At 43.8% G+C, this 19898-nt stretch overlaps 1 protein-coding gene across 4 annotated transcripts in view; it reads left to right on the forward strand.

Moving 5' to 3' along the window:
- The window catches only part of PAM (peptidylglycine alpha-amidating monooxygenase), a 190600-nt gene that overhangs the window by 121825 nt on the left and 48877 nt on the right, over positions 1-19898 (forward strand). For all 4 annotated transcript variants that reach the window (XM_040421586.1, XM_040421587.1, XM_040421588.1 and 1 more), the window contains exons 13-14: positions 9318-9505; positions 9611-9682. In XM_040421586.1, the coding sequence (XP_040277520.1) occupies positions 9318-9505; positions 9611-9682 (260 nt within the window). The remainder of the gene's footprint in view (positions 1-9317; positions 9506-9610; positions 9683-19898) is intronic.

Here is a 19898-nt window from a genome sequence, read left to right on the forward strand (position 1 = left end):
GACGGGATGGATATATCCTTTTAATATCCAAATTACTAGATATTGGAGGCATCCAACAAAAATCCAGCGTAATGGGCAGTTGAACAAATAGTATTACAGTGTTTGCATAAGGCACCATAGCTAGGGTTGCCAACTTTCCCAACAAAAAATACCAGCCAAGTTTACACAGGTTAAAACAGGGTGTGGTTTGGGGGCGTGGCTTAACACAGGGTGTTATTTGATCATATTTCAGGTTTTGCACCTTTTTTTTTTTTTTTTAAAACAAATCAGTTTTATTTAAAAGTTTTATTTAGCCCCTATTTTTAAAGTGTTTTTGCCTGAGTTCAAACTCTCACCATCTACATTAAAGGCAAAAAACGTAACCACTGAGCTATAAAGCTCAGTGTTAAAAAGGAATAGATATATTATGGCTAAAAACCTCAGTTGCATGTATTATGTATTTATATATAGCAGAAGTAACAATATATATATATATATATATATAATTTTTTTTTTTTTTTGCTCAGTGGTTAAAGTTTTTGCCTTTTATGTAGATGGTGATGAGTTTGAAAACGGGCAAAAACGCTTTAAAAATAGGGTGTCCTCGAGCATACGGACAGCCTTTATCTTCATAGCACTGACTCCATACATGGACAAAGCCATATATGGAGTCAGAGCAGGGACTCGTAAGCCATATATGGAGTCAGAGCAGGGACTCGTAAGCCATATATGGAGTCAGAGCAGGGACTCGTAAGCCATATATGGAGTCAGAGCAGGGACTCGTAAGCCATATATGGAGTCAGAGCAGGGACTCCTGAGCCATATATGGAGTCAGAGCAGGGACTCCTGAGCCATATATGGAGTCAGAGCAGGGACTCCTGAGCCATATATGGAGTCAGAGCAGGGACTCCTGAGCCATATATGGAGTCAGAGCAGGGACTCCTGAGCCATATATGGAGTCAGAGCAGGGACTCCTGAGCAGCTGTAGATGCCAGCAGGCTGGTTCTCCTCCTATGCTGTGCTGTGATCTGTTCCTTCCAATTCTAAGCTGCTGACTAAGGAACCTTTGAAGTTGTCTGACAAAGTTACCAGCAATTATTACAGGTACTGGTAATGTAAGCAAAATACCATCCTGGCTGGAGGAATACCAACCAGGCAGCAACCCTGACCTTAGCCCTATAATGTAGACTTAGGGCTCATGCACACGACCGTTGTTTTGCGGTTGGTTCTTCACGGATCCGTTGTTCCGTATCTGAGGGTTTTTTTTTCTCCGATTTTAAGTCCTCTTCCGTTCCGTTATTCCACAAAACATATCCGTATGGTTTCCGTATGCGATCTGTTTTTTGCGGATCGGAAACTGAAACAGTAACTTATTAATCACCAAACACATGAGCAATATGGGCTGGGCATAGCATTTCTACAGTATGGCTCCGCAAAATACGGATGTGTTCCGTGTGCGTTCCGTATTTTTTGCGGACCCATTGACTTGAATGGGGCCTCGGACCATGATTTGCGGACAATAAGGGCTTGTTCACACAGTCGTTGCCCCTCAGTTGCCGTATTGCGCCCCACATACGGCAGGTCCGCAATACACGGGGCACTGGCTGTGTGCATTCCGCACCAGGTATGCGGACCCATTCACTTAAATGGGTCCTCAAATCCGGAGATGCGGTGCGGAATGGAACCCTACGGAAGCACTACGGAATGCTTTCGTGGGTTCCGTTCCGTGCCTCCGCATCGCAAAAAGATAGAACTTGCTCTATATTTTTGCAGAAAGGACGGATCGCGGACCCATTCAAGTGAATCGGGTCCGCGATCTGCGTGTGGCTGCCCCACGGTTGGTGTTCGTGCATTGCGGGTTGTTTTAATGGCTGCTGTTCTAAATATGACTGGAGCAAATTTCCTGAAGATGTAAAGAGACGTCTAATTAGGGATTAAATTGGATCAGCATGGAATGTCTTTGATTTTATTCCCACTTGGGCTACACTTTGCACAAGATTGTGTTATGCTTAAATGGTCACGAAGAAACATATGGCATTTCATCAGATCCATTGTTGAAATGTTTAGATGTATGTAGCAGAATAAAATCCAGATTTTTTTTAACTAGATTTGACTCATTTTTACCATATGCTCAGCAGAAGGCACATATAGACCTGGAAAATGAGGCAGAAAGCCATGCAAGCATCATCGGTTTTTATGGCCATTTGGGACTTGAGTATTAAAATACCCCACAAATACTAGAACAGTGAAGTTGAGAGTATTAATTCAGAAAATAATTTTTCAGCAGTAAGCTGTGGAGGGCTATTGAAGAACCGAAATACCTTGAATAAAGAGCACTTTAACAATTCTGTTCATCCGTAAATCTGGTTGTGAAAATGCTATGCGGGAGGCAGATATGCAGTTTATTTGATTGGCACACAGCTCTGTTCTTTAAATTGGTTCACCCAACTTGTCAACCTCTTTCCCAAAGTCAAGCACCATGGCAATTAGATGATCTGGCTGTAAGAGACACAAATTACTTGTCTTGTCAGGGTGACTACTGCTGACCACACGTTATCCTCTATTGACCGCTGCAGGGTAAATGTTATATTACGTGGCATCCATTTAAATGAATAGATGCCCATGTAAAATGTGGTAGCAGCAAGAGCCACTTGGCAGGGGCCCTCCACTCTGGCTTTATAAGGTCTATTTGCCCTAGTAGGGTGTTCATTTTCTATCTCAAAGCATTTTTATATGGGACTAGCAGAATTATCTGGCTTCGTACGGGTTTATTTTATTTGTTGCTTATGTGTGTGTGGCTAAAAGATATCCACAGTGACATCCACAGTGCCCCCCCCCCATAGCAGTGACATCCACAGTGCCCCCCATAACAGTGACATCCACAGTGCCCCCCATAACAGTGACATCCACAGTGCCCCCCATAACAGTGACATCCACAGTACCCCCCCCATAACAGTGACATCCACAGTGCCACCCCCCATAACAGTGCCCCCCATAAGTGTCATCCACAGTGCCCCCCCCCCATAACAGTGACATCCACGGTGCCCCCCCCCCCCCCCGATAACTGTGTCATCCACGGTGCCCCCCCATAAGTGTCATCCTCAGATACCCCCCCCCCCCATAACAGTGTCATCCTCAGATACCCCTCCCATAACAGTGACATCCACGGTGCCCCCGTAACAGTGACATCCACGGTGTGCCCCTATAGCAGTGAAGAAAAACCGCTGGTGTGAAGTTGTTTGTCAATGAGGCTAAGAAATAAGGACCTTTGAGCTTCTATTGGCTAATAGTGGTCAAGTGACAAATAGTGATGAGCGGCATAGGCAATATTAGTTTTTGCGAATTTTTCGCATAATATTCGCAATAAATTCGCAAATTTTTGAATTTGCGTTCTCCAGTCATTATTTTCATGATTGCACAAATCAGTACTAATGATGCGCATATTTTCTGCGCAATATATGCAACTTCACATTTTATCAGATCTGAGTAGATATTACTGATTGTTGCACTAAGTATTGTTGTCACATCACAGCACTATGTCTGTCGCATGTATGTATGGACAGCAGAGAAACAGTAATTCCTATCACAACACCTTGCACTGGAACCCATCAGCTACACTATATCACAATCTAAGGCCTCATGCACACGACCGTTGTGTGCATCCGTGGCCGTTGTGGCGTTTTTTTTTTCGCGGACCCATTGACTTTCAATGGGTCCGTGGAAAAATCAGAAAATGCACCGTTTTGCAGCCGAGACCGTGATCCGTGTATCCTGTCCGTCAAAAAAATATGACCTGTCCTATTTTTTTGACTGACAACGGTTCACGGACCCATTCAAGTCAATGTTTGAATATCAGTTGGTGGCCAGTGTGCGTTTGAATATCATTGGTGGCCAGTGTGCGGCCTCCCCCGGCCCCCCCTCCCTCTATTGCATTAATAACATTGGTGGCAGTGTGCGGCCCCCCCCCCCCCCCCGATCATTGGTGGCAGCAGAGTTCCGATCGGAGCCCCAGCAATTAAACTGGGACTCCGATCGGAAGTCTATGCCAGCCTCAGTGCCTCATCACATCTCCTGCCACAGTGCGCTGTGATTTGCCTGCCACACTGCCTCAACACATTAGAAGCCATAATGCCCCCTGACTATACCAGCCATGATTCCTCATCAAATTTACAGTTCACACCACTTATTCTCTCCCCCCCCCCCCCCCCCCCATCATTGGTGGCAGCGGAGTTCCGATCGGAGTCCCAGTTTAACCGCTGGGGCTCCGATCGGTAACCATGGCAACCGGGACGCTACTGCAGTCCTGGTTGCCATGGTTACTTAGCAATAGTAGAAGCATCATACTTACCTGCAAGGCTGCGATGTCTGTGTCCGGCCAGGAGCTCCTGCTACTGGTAAGTGACAGGTCTGTGCGGCGCATTGCTGTCACTTACCAGTAGGAGGAGCTCCCGGCCGGACACAGACATCGCAGCAGCCAGCAGGTAAGTATGATGCTTCTACTATTGCTAAGTAACCATGGCAACCAGGACTGCAGTAGCGTTCTGGGGTTGCCATGGTTACCGATCGGAGCCCCAGCGGTTAAACTGGGACTCCGATCGGAACTCCGCTGCCACCAATGATGGGGGGGGGGGGGGGGGAGAAAAAGGGGTGTGAACTGGCCCTACTTATGATAGTGCTCTGTGGCTAGCGTAGTCAGCGGGCACTGTGATTAAACGTGTGTTGTGGCAGTTTGGCTGGCAAATCACGGCGCACTGTGGCAGGAGATGTGATGAGGCACTGAGGCTGGCATAGACTTCCGATCGGAGTCCCAGTTTAATCGCTGGGGCTCTGATCGGAACTCTGCTGCCACCAATGATCGGGGGGGGGGGGAAAAGGGAGGCCGCACACTGCCACCAATGTTATTAATGCAATAGAGGGAGGGGGGCCGGATCTCTTATTGGGGGCTATGATACGCACAATTAACCCCTTCAGGTGTTAATTGTGCTGATCACGGCCCCCTGTAAGAGATCGGGTGCTGCCAGGCAGCAGGGGGCAGTCATGTACACAGTTTGTAGTATATTCTAACTAGAAGCGTCCCCATCACCATGGGAACGCCTCTGTGTTAGAATATACTTTCGGATATGAGTTTTTACTATGTAACTCATATCCGACAGTATATTCTAACATAGAGGCGTTCCCATGGTGATGGGGACGCTTCAAGTTAAAATATACCATCGGATTGGAGAAAACTCCGATCCGATGGTATAAAAGAGACTCCAGACTTTACATTGAAAGTCAATGGGGACGGATCCGTTTGAAATTGCACCATATTGTGTCAACGTCAAACGGATCCGTCCCCATTGACTTGCATTGTAATTCAGGACGGATCCGTTTGGCTCCGCACGGCCAGGCTTTTTTTTTTTTCATGTCCGTGGATCCTCCAAAAATCAAGGAAGACCCACGGACGAAAAAACGGTCACGGATCACGGACCTACGGACCCCGTTTTTGCGGACCGTAAAAAAAAAACGGTCGTGTGCATGAGGCCTAAGGCTATTTTCACACTAGCGGCAGGACGGATCCGACAGTCTGTTCACCCAGTCGGATCCATCCTGCCGCTGTTTCGCCGTGCCGCCGGACTGCCGCTCCGTCACCATTGACTATAATGGGGACAGGGACAGAGCTCCGGCGCCGCACGGCAAGGGGCCGCCGGACTAAAAAGTCAGACATGCAGTACTTTTAGTCCGGTGGCCTTTCGCCGTGCACTGTTGTGCTGCGCCGGAGCTCCGCCCCCATCCCCATTATAGTCAATGCGGACGGAGCGGCGGCATGGCGAAATAGCGGCAGGACGGATCCGACAGGGTGAACAGCTAGGGATAGGCAACTTTCCTATTGGTTGCTAGGGATGTTGCTAAGCTCTGCCAAAGACATTGCAGCCTTCTGATTGGCCCACAGGCAAGAAGGGAGGTTACTGATGAAAAGAAATCTAGAATATTCGAGAATACAAATATATATCACTATATTCTACATCCTTGCAAATTCTCAAAGTGCCGATATTCGCGATAAAAATTAGCGATTAGAATATTTGCGATCAACACTAGTGACAGGTGGATTATGATTTTTTTTTTTTTGTGAATATCTCTAGAATGGTAGGTCCTCGAGAGCTGTAAAGCCTTCCTGATTTACATATATGCCAAATTGACTGCATATTAGCCAAGAGTAAAGAACAGACTGCAATGAATTTCTCTATTTATTGTGGGATGCTGTTGTCCCTAATGTTTGTCTACATTTCAAAAATGTTCAATAAAAATGATCTGATATATATATATATATATATATATATATATATATATATATATATATATATATATATATAATCTTATTGTGATGCCTCACACTACATTGTAGCTGAATCGCCTTCTCCCGCCATCGGGCCCCCAGGAGCAGGCATTTGCACTGGACTTAAAGGTCAGTGACTACTGTAGGGTTTGATTCTAAATTGCCAGTGATTGAATGATGGTGTCAAACAGACATCGCTCCTTCCTGCATTTAGCCCAGGGAGAGAGAATCCTGGCATGTCTGCCATCTCCGCCGGCTTTGTGAACGTGATCTTCCCCTTCTGTTATTTTCCCCATAAGTCTGGCATTTTGCGTAAAAAACAAAACAAAAAAAAAACATTGTGTTGCCAGCGTGCAAGAAAATCAGTGGCATTAGAATAGTTGTCTGAAACGTTTGTGCCGGGAGCTCGTCTCCTGAGCGCCGCGTGTTTGGTCTGCTCGTTTAGGGAGAAAGCAATTAAAGTGACAGGCCTTGCTCGTCCGCAGAGTGAGGCAGAGCCGTTTTCACAGCATCAGTAGCAAGGGCAGAGGTTGGCGACTGACTCATGTGGTCTCTCGGGGGCTCTGCTTTCATGGCAGGGAAGAAACCAATTCCCTCTTTTGTAGCCCTGGTGCTTTCTGCCTCTCATTACTGTTGCTATGGTAAATAAGTGAATTCTGCTAGACGGCACTGGAAAAGACGGCGGCGAAAAATACCCTCCCCCCCCCCCCCCCCCCCCCCTACATTCCTCCTACTTTTTTATATATATATTTTAAGACCACTAATGTGCTTTGTCAAGGAAATATATTTTCTTTCGAAGATAATACTGGATTCTTTGCTGCGGTGATATGATGTCTGGTCGTTCCCGCGTGCCTCACGTAATACACAGTAGTACTGTCACAGGACGGGAATGGTTGGTTAGAGCTAGCAGGTAACCGATAGTGGCTGAAATATTATTTTATAATACGTGATGGCATATGATGTGGAGAAGGTTAACCACTTAAATGCCTGCAAAATAATGTGACCTGATATTCATGGTATCAGAATGTGTGTGTTTCCCATACTGAATACAGGAAATAGCGGGACCTAGCCGTACTTCTACGTATTGTCTAAAGGGCCCTTTTCATGGGCCAAGAATCCAAAAGATAATTGCTAACGAGTCTTCATGGTAACACTCGTTAGCGATTATCTGGCGGTGTAAATGTTCGTCGGGTAATTGAATTGTAAGTGCGCACACAAAAATGATTGTTTACCGGCAGTGTAAACACGCTCTGCTGCCGGCAAACAATGAGTCGGTATGGGGAAGAGTGATGGTATTAGCAATCATTCCGCCCCATACTGTGGAGGAGATCGCTGCATGTAAACTCTTCCTTCCCGACAATCTACTGCTCTGTTGTCCCATGTAAAGAGACCTTTAGGAAATGCCCTGCAGATGAATATAGGCCCTTCCATGGTTGCTCTCCACTTTATGATTACTGATCTTACCCAGGTAGTCAGACGCCCATTTACAGGCGATTGGCATCCTTAAAGGCAGTCTGTCGGGTAACTTAACTAATATTACTACCATCAATGTCCATCAGAACTTTGTAAAGGCATTATCGTCATGTTTATTCCATGTCCAAGAAAAGTACTTTTAATTCTAATAAAAAATGGCTCCCATGAGCCCAGCTGGACAGACTTTCATTTTCAAAGTGCCCAAGCCTGCCGCCCTTCCCCGCTTTCTGCTTCTTCCCTAACCTCCCGAGGCCTCTTACACTGTCAGAGTGACATCTGGGGAGAGTGCAGGAAGCGGAGGAGCAGGCAGTGTAAAAGGACGGCAGACTTGGGCACTTTGAAAAGGAAAGCCTGCCCCCAGCTGGGCACATGGGAGCCGTTTTTCTTAGGATTGAAAGTGCTTTTCCTGGACATGGACTAAAGACCCAGATGACAAAAAGGTATGGTGATCATGCTTTTACAATGTTCTGATGGACATTGATGGTAGTTATATTGGTGAAATTTATGTGACAGACCATCTATATCTGGATATGGTTGGAATGGTGTGCCTGTTTATGAAGTTTTTAAATGGATGATGTGTAAGTGTCTTAAAATATCCAAAGGATTGTAGTCTGGATTTTTTGGATCAGCATACCTTTAAGGTGTCAGGCCTCCTCAGTCCTTGAAAAGTTATTTTTAAACTACCCAGTCCAACACTGGTCAAGACAACTTCTGTTCATTTGCCCCATTAAGTAAATGGACATCAGGACCTTTCTCTGTTATCCAGATTGGGGAGCTACAGCAAACGGATGCTCTCACTCTGGTGGATTCATATAGCTGACAATGGCCCCTGTAGGGAAAATATGTGGCCCCAGTGTGTCACCATCGTGATATCAGGTGCATAGCATTTGATTTCTCTGCAGAGTGCTCTTTTAACCAAACTGCTTCTGGACATCAAAATTCTTTTAGGTACGACCAGCAACCGGGGGGAAAGGGGGGCAAGTGACTGTTTAAGGATATGGCCACATGTTTAGGAGAGGATCATAAAAGCAAATAAAGTATAAAATACAGATACAACTTTTTTTCTTTTTTATATTCACTCCTGTTTTTAGTTTTTCAAAGCTGCATCATGAAAACTGAATTTTCGGCCATATCCTTAAAGGGGTTATCCAAGTTCTCAAACAGCCCCCCCCCCCCCCATACCTTGCTCCTCACAGGTAATATACTTACCCCGCTCCTGGTTCCTTTACCCGGGGGGGGGGGCAGCCAATGGCAGGTGGGGACAGGGACGAGCCTCATCCTCATCCCCGACAGCGGGGTAAGTATATTACCTGTGAGGGGCCCGGCACATGGGGGGGCTGTTTGAGAACTTGGATAACCCTTTAAACTGTCAATTGCCCCCCCTTCACCTGATTGAAATGGTTGCTGTAAATAAGGATTGTATTTTTCCACTCATAGACAGTGATATATCACCATTATTTTTATAAACGGAGGCTGGTCAGATACTCTTGTTGTTTTACTGGTTACATTGGGTTGTATGACATTGACCTTTATCCTTCTTTTGTAACAGAGGAACGTCAAGCGATGAAATGTGCAACCTGTACATTATGTATTACATGGATGCTGCCCGGGCCAGTTCATACATGACATGTGTACGGACAGGGGACTCAAAACTATTTCAAGACATCCCTGAAATAGCCAATATTCCTGTGCCAGTTAACCCTGATATGGTGATGATGGCGCATGGCCATCACCATGGTAAGAATTTCAAATATATCATCACTGCTAAATGATATATTTTTCACTACTGTGTATCATAAGAATAAAGCTCCGTTTTTTTTTTTTTGTTTTTTTTTATACAAGATATGAAGGTACCAGAAGCAAGAAATATACAGAAGCAACCTAAGCGAGAGGAGGAAGAAGTGTTAGATCAGGGTATGTATGGTATCAATATCCATATTAATAGCAATACTATACCGCCTTACCCAGTCTAACCATCTATAGTAATTATTAGTGCTCTTCTCTTTACCTGCAGACTCTCTGATAATGTCCATAGGCTTTTTCTGTACTTACAAAATCCATTTAAAGCGCATTTACACTCCGACGAGCAGGCAACTATCGGGGAGGAAGCGCTCCTTCTCGACAATTGCCTGCTCGTGAGTGCAGATAAAGAGCTGCGTTTACATGCGGCAATCTCCTCCACTGTAGGGGCACGAGCGACGGCTACAGCTATTGTGTGTCCCCATACAAAATCATTGTGTCGAAAATGATGATTGAAGTTTTCGCACCAAAGATCATTACACCCGATGAATGAGTATTTCATGGTTATCTGCGCAACCTTTACATGGGCAGATTGTCAGAAACAAGTGTTCATTCCTGACAATCTGCCCAAAAATGAGGCAGTATAAATGCACCATTAGACTAGTATTGTAAATAGGAGGGGGTATGTAGCTGCAGGTTGTATCTGTGAGAGGGGAGAGGGAGCAGAACGCATTTGCTCCAAATGATCAAGAAGGCTTGTATTATTGGATATATGTAAATGTGACCAATATGATGTCCCCATGTGAATGGGTAAGTACAAGGGCAATCACAGGTTTGATATCTGCTACGTCTGTGTGGATGTCACGTAGATATCTGTACATAGGACGTAAGGATAGGATGGCTCAATTCTGCAGAAATGTATAAGAATAGCTACTTTGGAGCGCCAAGGCCACAAGTCTCTTAACATGAAGAGTAGACATGCAGTTTCTATGGCAATGCCACAGTCATCTGGTCACTTTTAAAGCAAAGTCTTGGGAGGTTTGGTCTCCAGGGAGATGTATTTCTGATGTCAAATCGCAATAGTGATCTCGCTTTCAGATAGTAAATGTGATCAGTCTATAAGAAGACTCCGGCAAAGTGCAGTACATTGCATAAAGTCTGGTCATACGTTCCCTGGTCCTACTTACTTCAGGCTGTAAAGGGTTGTACTCCTGAAAGGCTTCAGAGGAGGCGTCCGTGACGTCACCTTATCCTCATTTATCCAGTGTTGGGGTACATTCACACAGCAGTAAGTGTTCTGTGGTCTGTAAATTGCAAATCCGCAAAACACGGGTGCTGGCCATGTGGAACGCACACGGCCAGCCCTATAATAGAAATGCCTATTCTTGTCCGCAATTGCAGACAATAGTAGGACATGCTCTATCTTTGTTGGGGGGCTGCGGAACGGAACTATGGATGCGGACAGCACACGGTGTGCTGTCTGCATCTTTGGCAGCCCCGTTGGAATGAATGGATCCGCACCATTTTGCGGAACGGATGCAGACTCGTGTGAATGGACCCTAAATGAATAAAAATGTAAAATAATTTTAAATTAAAAATAATAGTCTTCTGCTATTATATATAAATATATGTTCTTAAAATACTAACAAGAATGCTAATTAATGAGGAAGGTGCTATTCATACCTACCATGGTTCAACACGTTCCAGCTGCATATCCCTGTCCTTCAGAATAGTCATCTCAATTTCCATTGGGTCTTGAAACCCGATTTACTCAATAACCAATACATAAATTATAATGAGCTCCTTCTTACATGGCTCGGCTTGATGTGGTGGATAAAAGCTGAAGGGTTCTACAGGATTACAAAAGCATGGCTTATTTTATTTTTATACTATTTTTATTTTTTTATTTTTTTTAAATGGTGCCACCCCCGTCCTTGGCTTGTGTCTGGTATTGCAACTTGGTTCCCGTGAAGTGAATGGGGATAAGCTGTAATACCACTTACAACCTGTGGACAGGGCAGCACTGTTTTAAGACAAAAACCAGCCATTGGATTTAAATGAAGAGTATTTATATTACAGTAAAAAGGGCTAAACTTTAGTCAATTCTTTTTGCAGTTCCATATGCTCTAATAGAGGGGATCTGCCGATTGGTGTTCTCTCTTCTCTCTCTCTCTCTTTCTTCTCTCTCCTCTCTCTCTCTCTCTCTCTCTCTCTCTCTTTCTTCTCTCTCTCTTTCTTCTCTCTCTCTTTCTTCTCTCTCTCTTTCTTCTCTCTCTCTTTCTTCTCTCTCTCTTTCTTCTCTCTCTCTTTCTTCTCTCTCTCTTTCTTCTCTCTCTCTTTCTTCTCTCTCTCTTTCTTCTCTCTCTCTTTCTTCTCTCTCTCTTTCTTCTCTCTCTCTTTCTTCTCTCTTTCTTCTCTCTTTCTTCTCTCTTTCTTCTCTCTCTCTCTCTCTCTTTCTTCTCTCTCTCTCTCTCTCTTTCTTCTCTCTCTCTCTCTTTCTTCTCTCTCTCTCTCTTTCTTCTCTCTCTCTCTCTTTCTTCTCTCTCTCTCTCTTTCTTCTCTTTCTTCTCTCTTTCTTCTCTCTCTCTATATCTCTCTATCTCTCTCTCTCTCTCTCTCTCTCTCTCTCTCCTCTCTCTCTATATATATATATATATCTCTCTCTCCTCTCTCTCTCTATATATATATATATATCTCTCTCTCTCCTCTCTCTCTATATATCTCTCTCCTCTCTCTCACTCTCAGAATTGAGAAGGAGGAGAAGGCAGAGTACCGTGCGGCAAGTGGAGGAGTGCCAAGATGTCAGGTACTCACCTGGCTAGGTTGCGCTGGAGGCACAACTCTCAGCGGGTTTGTAATATACTGTTGATATGCCACGTCAGAGGCTGCTCGGCCAGGGATCTGGCTTTCTCATCTAAAAGTTAGAATTTAAATATTGCTTCTCATAGTGTCTGTCACTGAAGGCAGCCACTGGCATCCATCCATGACATAGATGACCCAATTGGCCCTCAATTCAATTGGCCCTCATGTAATGCTTCACTGTACCTGCAGCATCACTGCAATTAAGGCAGAACAGGGCTCGGGAACTGCACAAAAAAGTTTAAAGAAACCCGACCCTTAAAGGGAACCTGTCACCAAAAAATGCAGTGCAATCTGCAGGCCGCATGTTAGAGCAGGAGGAACTGAGCAGGTTAATATACAGTAAAGATTCAGTAAAACTTGTAATTTTTACATTTGTATCTGCAGCCCTGTGAAGAGCTATCGGTACAGGAGGGAGGGATTACCAGTGACTGACAGCTATCTCTTATGCACACTTATACACGCAGTGCTGTCAATCACTGATAACCCCTCCCTCCTGTACCGATGCTGTTTCAGAGGAGGTGTAAAAAGCAAATATTTTAAATGTATAAACTACTGGTTTTACTGAATCTTTTCCTACAAAAATATATAGCATTCTGCTCAGACAAACATGGAACAGGAAACTGTCTACACTTGATCATTGACTTCCCTGCAGTTGATATTGGTCTCGCTGTACTTACTGCGCATGCACCCAGCCCTGTGACTTCAGTGACCAGGCAGGAGAAGTTCTATGCTGATCGTGAAGTCACAGAGGAGGGCGAGGACTAGATGGCGAAAGGGGAGGTACTGGGATAGAGTTAAAAGGCAGGCTTGAGCTCTTGAAGTAGCGGGGCTTGGGCTCCTGTAACTGTTATTTACGCCCCATTGGGCACTTTGAGGTCTCATTATTATGTATGGGCATTAACAAAGGCCTCCGAGTAGAATAAAAAATAAAAGAAAAGCTATAACCCCCTCTGTTCCGACACTTATGGGTCCCTGGGGTTTGCTCTTCCTGTTTCTATCTGAAACCACAGGAAATACATGAAGATGCCTGCTCAGCCAATCACCAGCAGCAGTGGTGATCCGCCTCTGCCAGTTATTTGCTAGCAGGCATTTCCTGGCAATTGCTGGGACCCATCATAACAGGAGCAGCAGTGGATCGGTAAGGGTCTGTATGGCTTCTTTAATTGTTTTATAACCCACTTTGAGACATTCCCCAATAATTTTACCTGCCTGCAGTGTTGGCTCATGTCCGTAACATTCAGAAGTAGCAGAGCTCAATTAGTTATTTCTCAGTCTGAGATAGCATCTGTTTTCTGTTCAATTTCCCATCTGATCAGTCATTTTTAAATGTTATAAAATTACAGTTTTATAGCTATTTCCCTACGGCGCTGCTGTTGAGTACAAATAAGAGCTACCTGCCTTAGCCTTTACACCATATGCATAAAACCACTGTTACAGCTAAAAGGACTTTACACCAAGCGGGAAGCCCCGGCCGGCGGCTAGATAGTTGGGGTGGAAGCCCACAGGTATCTAGACAGATGTGATGTCACACTCTTTGGATGAATGCTTGTGAGGTACAAATTCCTTTTGGAATTCACAGATTCCTTTGTCGGAGTAGAGGCTGTTCCTTTTTACTATATATATTATATATTATATATATATATGCACTTTCCTGGACACCTACATGCTCTATAATGAAATTGCATATGGCAAATCTTATAGATAACCTCAATTATGTGAATGTAAGGTCGTCACAATAGGATGTCAGTCTTTTCTATGTGTTCTGCCTCCTATCCTTTACCTTACTTGGGTCTGGGGTCTGTCTTAAGAATACCGCCCCTCTAAATCACAATCCAGACATACATAAGAGGCTGAGCTGAAGTTGGTTTCTTACTCGTTTTTGATTTCCTTAATACATTATGAAAAGAACCTTTTGCCAGTAATAAAATAAGTTATAGTGAGTTGCCCTGAAGTAAAATCAGTTGACAGCAGCATGAAAACAGAAAGGACTGGCACACAAATGAGCATCCACGTGAGCACAAAAGAGTGTGATTTAAAGGGTTAAATGAATTCAGGCCACTGATCTTGCACAGCCAGCATACAGAGGGTGTTACCCGTATCATATGCAGTTGAGTTCACCTGGCCCGAACAGGTTCTGGCCATGACGACTGCCATCATGGAAGGCAGACGGACACGTACTGATTTGAATAAGAAACTTGTGATTTTAAAGGGTTAAAATAATTCAGGCCACAGATCTGGCACTGGCAACATGCAGAGGATGTTACCCTGTTTCATATGCAGTTTAGTTCAGCCTGTCCCGAACAGGTTCAAGATACAAGAACTGGCATCAAAGTGGGCAGACGGGCACTTTTTCCGATTTTTGAGTAAGTAACTGGTGTTTTTAAAGGGTTAAATGAATTCGGGACACTGATCTCGCACTGCCAACATAGAGAGGGTGGTGCCCCACATCAAATGCAGTTCAGTTTTAGCCTGGCCCAAACAGGTTCTTAAAGGGTAACGGTCATGTTTTTATATAAAAAAAAAAAAAAAAATTTTTAGCACGTTACTGCTGCAGCAGCATTATGCATAAAGCAATCTTTAGTTTCTTCAAATTCCACTGTTTTCCTTGAGTTTTTCCTCTTAGTTAAGGCTGTTTAAACATTTACAATATGAGGACCTTCTCAAGATGTCTCCTCTGCAAGTTCTCTGAGGCCAAAACTGCTTTCCCTCACTTCCCATACACACTTGCTGTAGCCAGCAGCTCCCTGCCAGCCAATCAGATTTAATTACTAAGAGACACGCCTCCTCACTCTGAAGCCTAATGCAGCCATGCAGTGTGGAAGACCGCCCCTCTGTGGGAGCAGTGGAAAGGGACAGAGGACATTAATGAAAGCGGTTATTATAAGGTAATTACAGATCTTTTGCCAATCATTGACAGACTAACTCAGGTATACATGCCTAGCTCTAATAAACTAGCAAATAAAATAAAAATATGACAGTTACCCTTTAAAAACACCAGTTACTTATTCACATCAGTGAAATATGTCCTTCTGCCTACTTTGATGCCAGAACCTGTTTGGGCAAGGCTGGTTGTATCGTGATTTTCTGTACAATCAATAGGACTTAAAGAGGCCACAGTGCAACAGGCTCTACAAGTTATACAGGTGAAACTCGAAAAAATTAGAATATCGTGCAAAGTTCATTTATTTCAGTAATGCAACTTAAAAGGTGAAACTAACATATGAGATAGACTCATTACATGCAAAGCGAGATATTTCAAGCCTTTATTTGTTATAATTTGGATGATTATGGCTTACAGCTTATGAAACCCCAAAGTCACAATCTCAGGTACCCTTTGCTCAGGGGGTATGGATTAATTAGACTAGAGTTTGACAATTTGAGCCTAGAATATTGAACCTTTTCACAAAATTCTAATTTTAAGCTGAATTAATGCAATTCCTTTTAATTTGCATTACTGAAATAAATGGACTTTTGCACGACATTCAAATTTTTCGAGTTTCACCTGTACATAGAAAAAAGCCTGCTCTAATTTTTTTAGGGATTTTACGTATATCCCCCTTATCCAGTTGTGCGGTGGGGGCCATCAGGTTATCTAAATTGTGGGTTTTTCTGAATACAAAACTGGGATATTTTGACTAATTCTCCAGTTTTTTATCCTGTTTAAGTATATTCCAATGGCGCCTAATAGTTCTCCTAAAAACGCCCCTCATGTTCATTATACTGTATTGGTATCCTCAATAATTCAGTTAAATTCAATATGATACACTTTATTGATCCCGAGGGAAATTTCAGTATCACAGCAGCTCATCAAAGACATGAATTATGACAGTAGACAGCTGACAGTAACACACCTGGGACATGACACCAACTTCCAGCATACAGACACCATACGTTAATATCCACGACAAGTCAGTACAATACACAGTTGGCACAGTGCGTGAATTAAAGGGGGCAATATATTAAATGTCCCTACAATATTAACAGAACACCGTCATAAAGAAAAACATGGAAGTCTGTTCATGGGCTCAAGTTTTGGAGGAATTGAAAAAGTACAACCAGATAAAGGCAGGGAAGATTATATTAAACGTATGTGACACACAAATGTAACGAACACTGCCCTCCCTGGTCGCCTCCGTCATTGCCCGCGTCCAGCTGCTTTTCAGGGCAGGAAGCATCTGTGATCTGCTGCCTGTGTCTCTCCATGCACTGCTCCGGTCCTGGACTCTGTGCTTGCAGATGCTCTACCTTTTGGAATCCGCACCACAGTTTTCTTTCTGCCCTAGACACAGCATGCCTTCTAGCCAGTTTCCTGTAGCACCTCGGTAAGGGACGGCGCGCATCACTTCTTGTGATGTAAGGGTTTTTGCACATGTGACCAATCCCAGCCATCCTGCACCAATATTAGTGGGCCCGCCCCCTTCCCAGGTGCCTGAGCATCAAAGGTCCTTGTGTCCTGCAAAGGTTTCTGATATCTCTGCTTGTGTTCCTGTATACCTGACTCGTGCTTGTGTTTCTGGACTCCGCTACCTGTTTGATCCTTGCCTGCTTTTCCTCGACTCTCCTGTTGCCAAACCGGTTTGCCTGACCTATGCCTGTGCCGCCTGCTCTGACCCATTGCTTGTTTGACTTTGCCTCTATGACTCGGCCTACTGACTACAACTGTCCCTCTGGTACCTTGGACTGGTACCCCCTGGTCCACCTGGAACAGCTGCCTCATGTGCCAATCCTCCTCAAGAGGTAGGGAACTGGTGTTCCCCTCGGGGAAAGTCTATTCCCACCATCAGGAGTACTGCGATGAACGAAGGGTTTACTTAGACAATGCCCTTAGAGGAGGTTTGTCACGTGGCACCGTGGGTTCACACCTGCTGGTTTGTGACATCAAAGAGTAAATGAATCTGTCATTTGGACAGTATAGAACCCTAAGAAAATCGAGCTCTTTGCTTTTTAAGAGGAGTGGCATTATTGAGACAGACCTAGGTAAGGTAAAGCATAGGAGGTGAAACATATAGAAAAGATTAACCTCGTATTGTGAAGAGATTAATGTCATTATGTTTGAATATTCACATCATTGAGTTTATCTAAGAGATTAGCCGTATGCGAATCCAATATAGAGCATGCAGGTGTCCAGGGAAGTGCTGAGCTTCTGTAAAAGCTCCATCCCTGACAAAATAATCGGTGAATTCCAAAGCGCGTTGAAAAAGGAGCTTCGTACCCCGCAAGCATCCGCCCAAAGAGCGTGACATCACATAGAAGTCTGTTGAGACACCTGTGGGCTTCCACCCGAATGATCAAGCTGCCAGCGGGGGCTTCCAGCTTGGTGAGTGGAACTGGAGACTTAGCATGTGACCGTTTTTGGTTGTTTCACCAGATAATAGCGCTTGTGGGACAGAGGAACCGGGCATGCTAAAACAGAGCAGGTAATTAACTGCTCCACATGCGCTCGATTCTAGTACTATTGCCGTTACACAGTGAACCTTGGTGTATATAATAGCATATAATCGAGCCAGCAATCTTGAATGTATTAGTGTGGAAACACAAGAATTTTTAGTTGTTAGTCATTTTACATGTTGTTTGGCTTCATACAGCACAATATTTACTGTGCTACAATATGCTACTTGTATAGCTGTGCTAGATGCTGTATAGTATGTGGTAAGTTAGTGGGATATCAGTGTGTTGATAAGAGGCAAGATATTGGGTTTGAATTATTTATGTTCACTTTTTTGTTTCTTTTGCTTGATTGAGCAGCTGCTATAGTCTTTAGGCATGCATTCATTTTGGCATTCAGCAAGTGCTTTCCCACCAGTATGTCCCTTGTACTGCATGGCCGAATCTCCTTTAATCATGCAGATTGGAAAGAGGGCAGCATTGAAATGATAATACTCTCCTATAACAATGGATACCGCGTAGGAGATGTAAATTCTCTAGTGTCAGAATCTTTGCCGAAGTTGAAAAAGTGTTTAGATGTCATTCTGTATATCTATTAGACATCCATTAATAAAATCTAAACTTGATTTCTTATTTATTCCATTTACAGTGAGATCATTATGTGTTGATATAGTTAATTAGATTCTATTCTTTGTAAAGCATTTTATTATAGCTTTCATTTATCTCTGTGCTGATATTTTTTATGTTTTTGCTGTATCGGCATTTTCCCTGCTTGACTTTTCATCCATTTCATTTCATATTCTAGTGTATCACATTATATAGTAAAAAGGTAATTGTGTGGATAGACACCGACCCCAAATTTCAAAACTGTACATTGATTTGTTGTGAAATTTTAGCATATCGTACCATGTCAGATTTATACTGCTATTTTGTGTTCTAAAATGTACGAATGCAACATTTTGATAGAGAGGTTTCCACGTTCGTTGGTGCCAAAAGCAGCACAATTTTTATATAGGTAATATGTGAACAGCATTACCGTTCCCTTTGAAAACGTATAAATAGTCTTAAAGGGGTTGTCATCTCAAGCATTGGTTGTATATTGCTAGAATATGCCACCAATGGCTGATAGGTGCAGTCCCTTTTCTCGGACACACACACCTGTCTATAGAATGGAGCACGCAAAGTGAAGGAGATTGGACCATGCATGCACGGTCGTCCTCCATTTCTATAGGACTGCTGAAAATAGCCACTATTCCTGTGGTAGGTCATCAATATCAGATCAGTGAGGGTCTGACACACCACACCACTGTCTATCAGCTTTTTGGGACTAACTCTGGCACTGGAACTAGACATCATTGTCCACTACGTAGCTGACGGAACCGGTAACTGCAGTAATCGGCTTCCATCTACACACCATGGATGGATCTGTGTATTTTTGGTGCAGCAGCTACTCTCATACAGCTGATCAGGAGGGGTGTGGGATGTTGGACCTCACCGATATGATGCTAGAGATAGGTCATCAAATGTTAAACCCCTTTAATGGTCTAAAGTAATATAGATAGGAGATAATGCCCAAGCTCTCTGGTGGTCTAGGGCAGTAAAGGGTCAGCCTTAATATCTACGGTGCACTAGGGTGGTGCTCTTAGCACTGCTGGTTTAGGATGGCGAGTCACTTTTTATAATATGACATGATTTTGGACATTAAAGGTCTAAGCAGTACATATAATTACATAAATAAGCACAAATTTTCTCAACAATCTTTTTAGTAGCTGGAGCTCTTATTTTCAGTTTTAGAGCTCCAAATCTCCTGGTTCTCTTCGCATAGCCATAAAACTCCCACTTAATTAGAGGGAACAATATATGGATTTGTACGCCTCTTCTTGAACACAATACCAGCTGAACGGCCACACATGGAGTAAATGCCGCGGATGCTCTGAAGCAGAATTGGGTGCGGGAAGTCCACAGACTTGACAATACCAGCAAACCAGTAAACTGACTGCACTGCAGGTTTACAATGTGCTGCAGATCAATATATGCTGTAGGTTTTACCCACAGCTTTAAAGGGATTGTCCCATCTCAGACATTGGGGGCATATCGCTAGGATATGTCCCCAGTGTGTAATAAGTGCGGGTCCCACCTCTGA

Source organism: Bufo bufo, chromosome 2 (assembly GCF_905171765.1).
Source record: "Bufo bufo chromosome 2, aBufBuf1.1, whole genome shotgun sequence".
Lineage (NCBI taxonomy): Eukaryota > Metazoa > Chordata > Amphibia > Anura > Bufonidae > Bufo > Bufo bufo.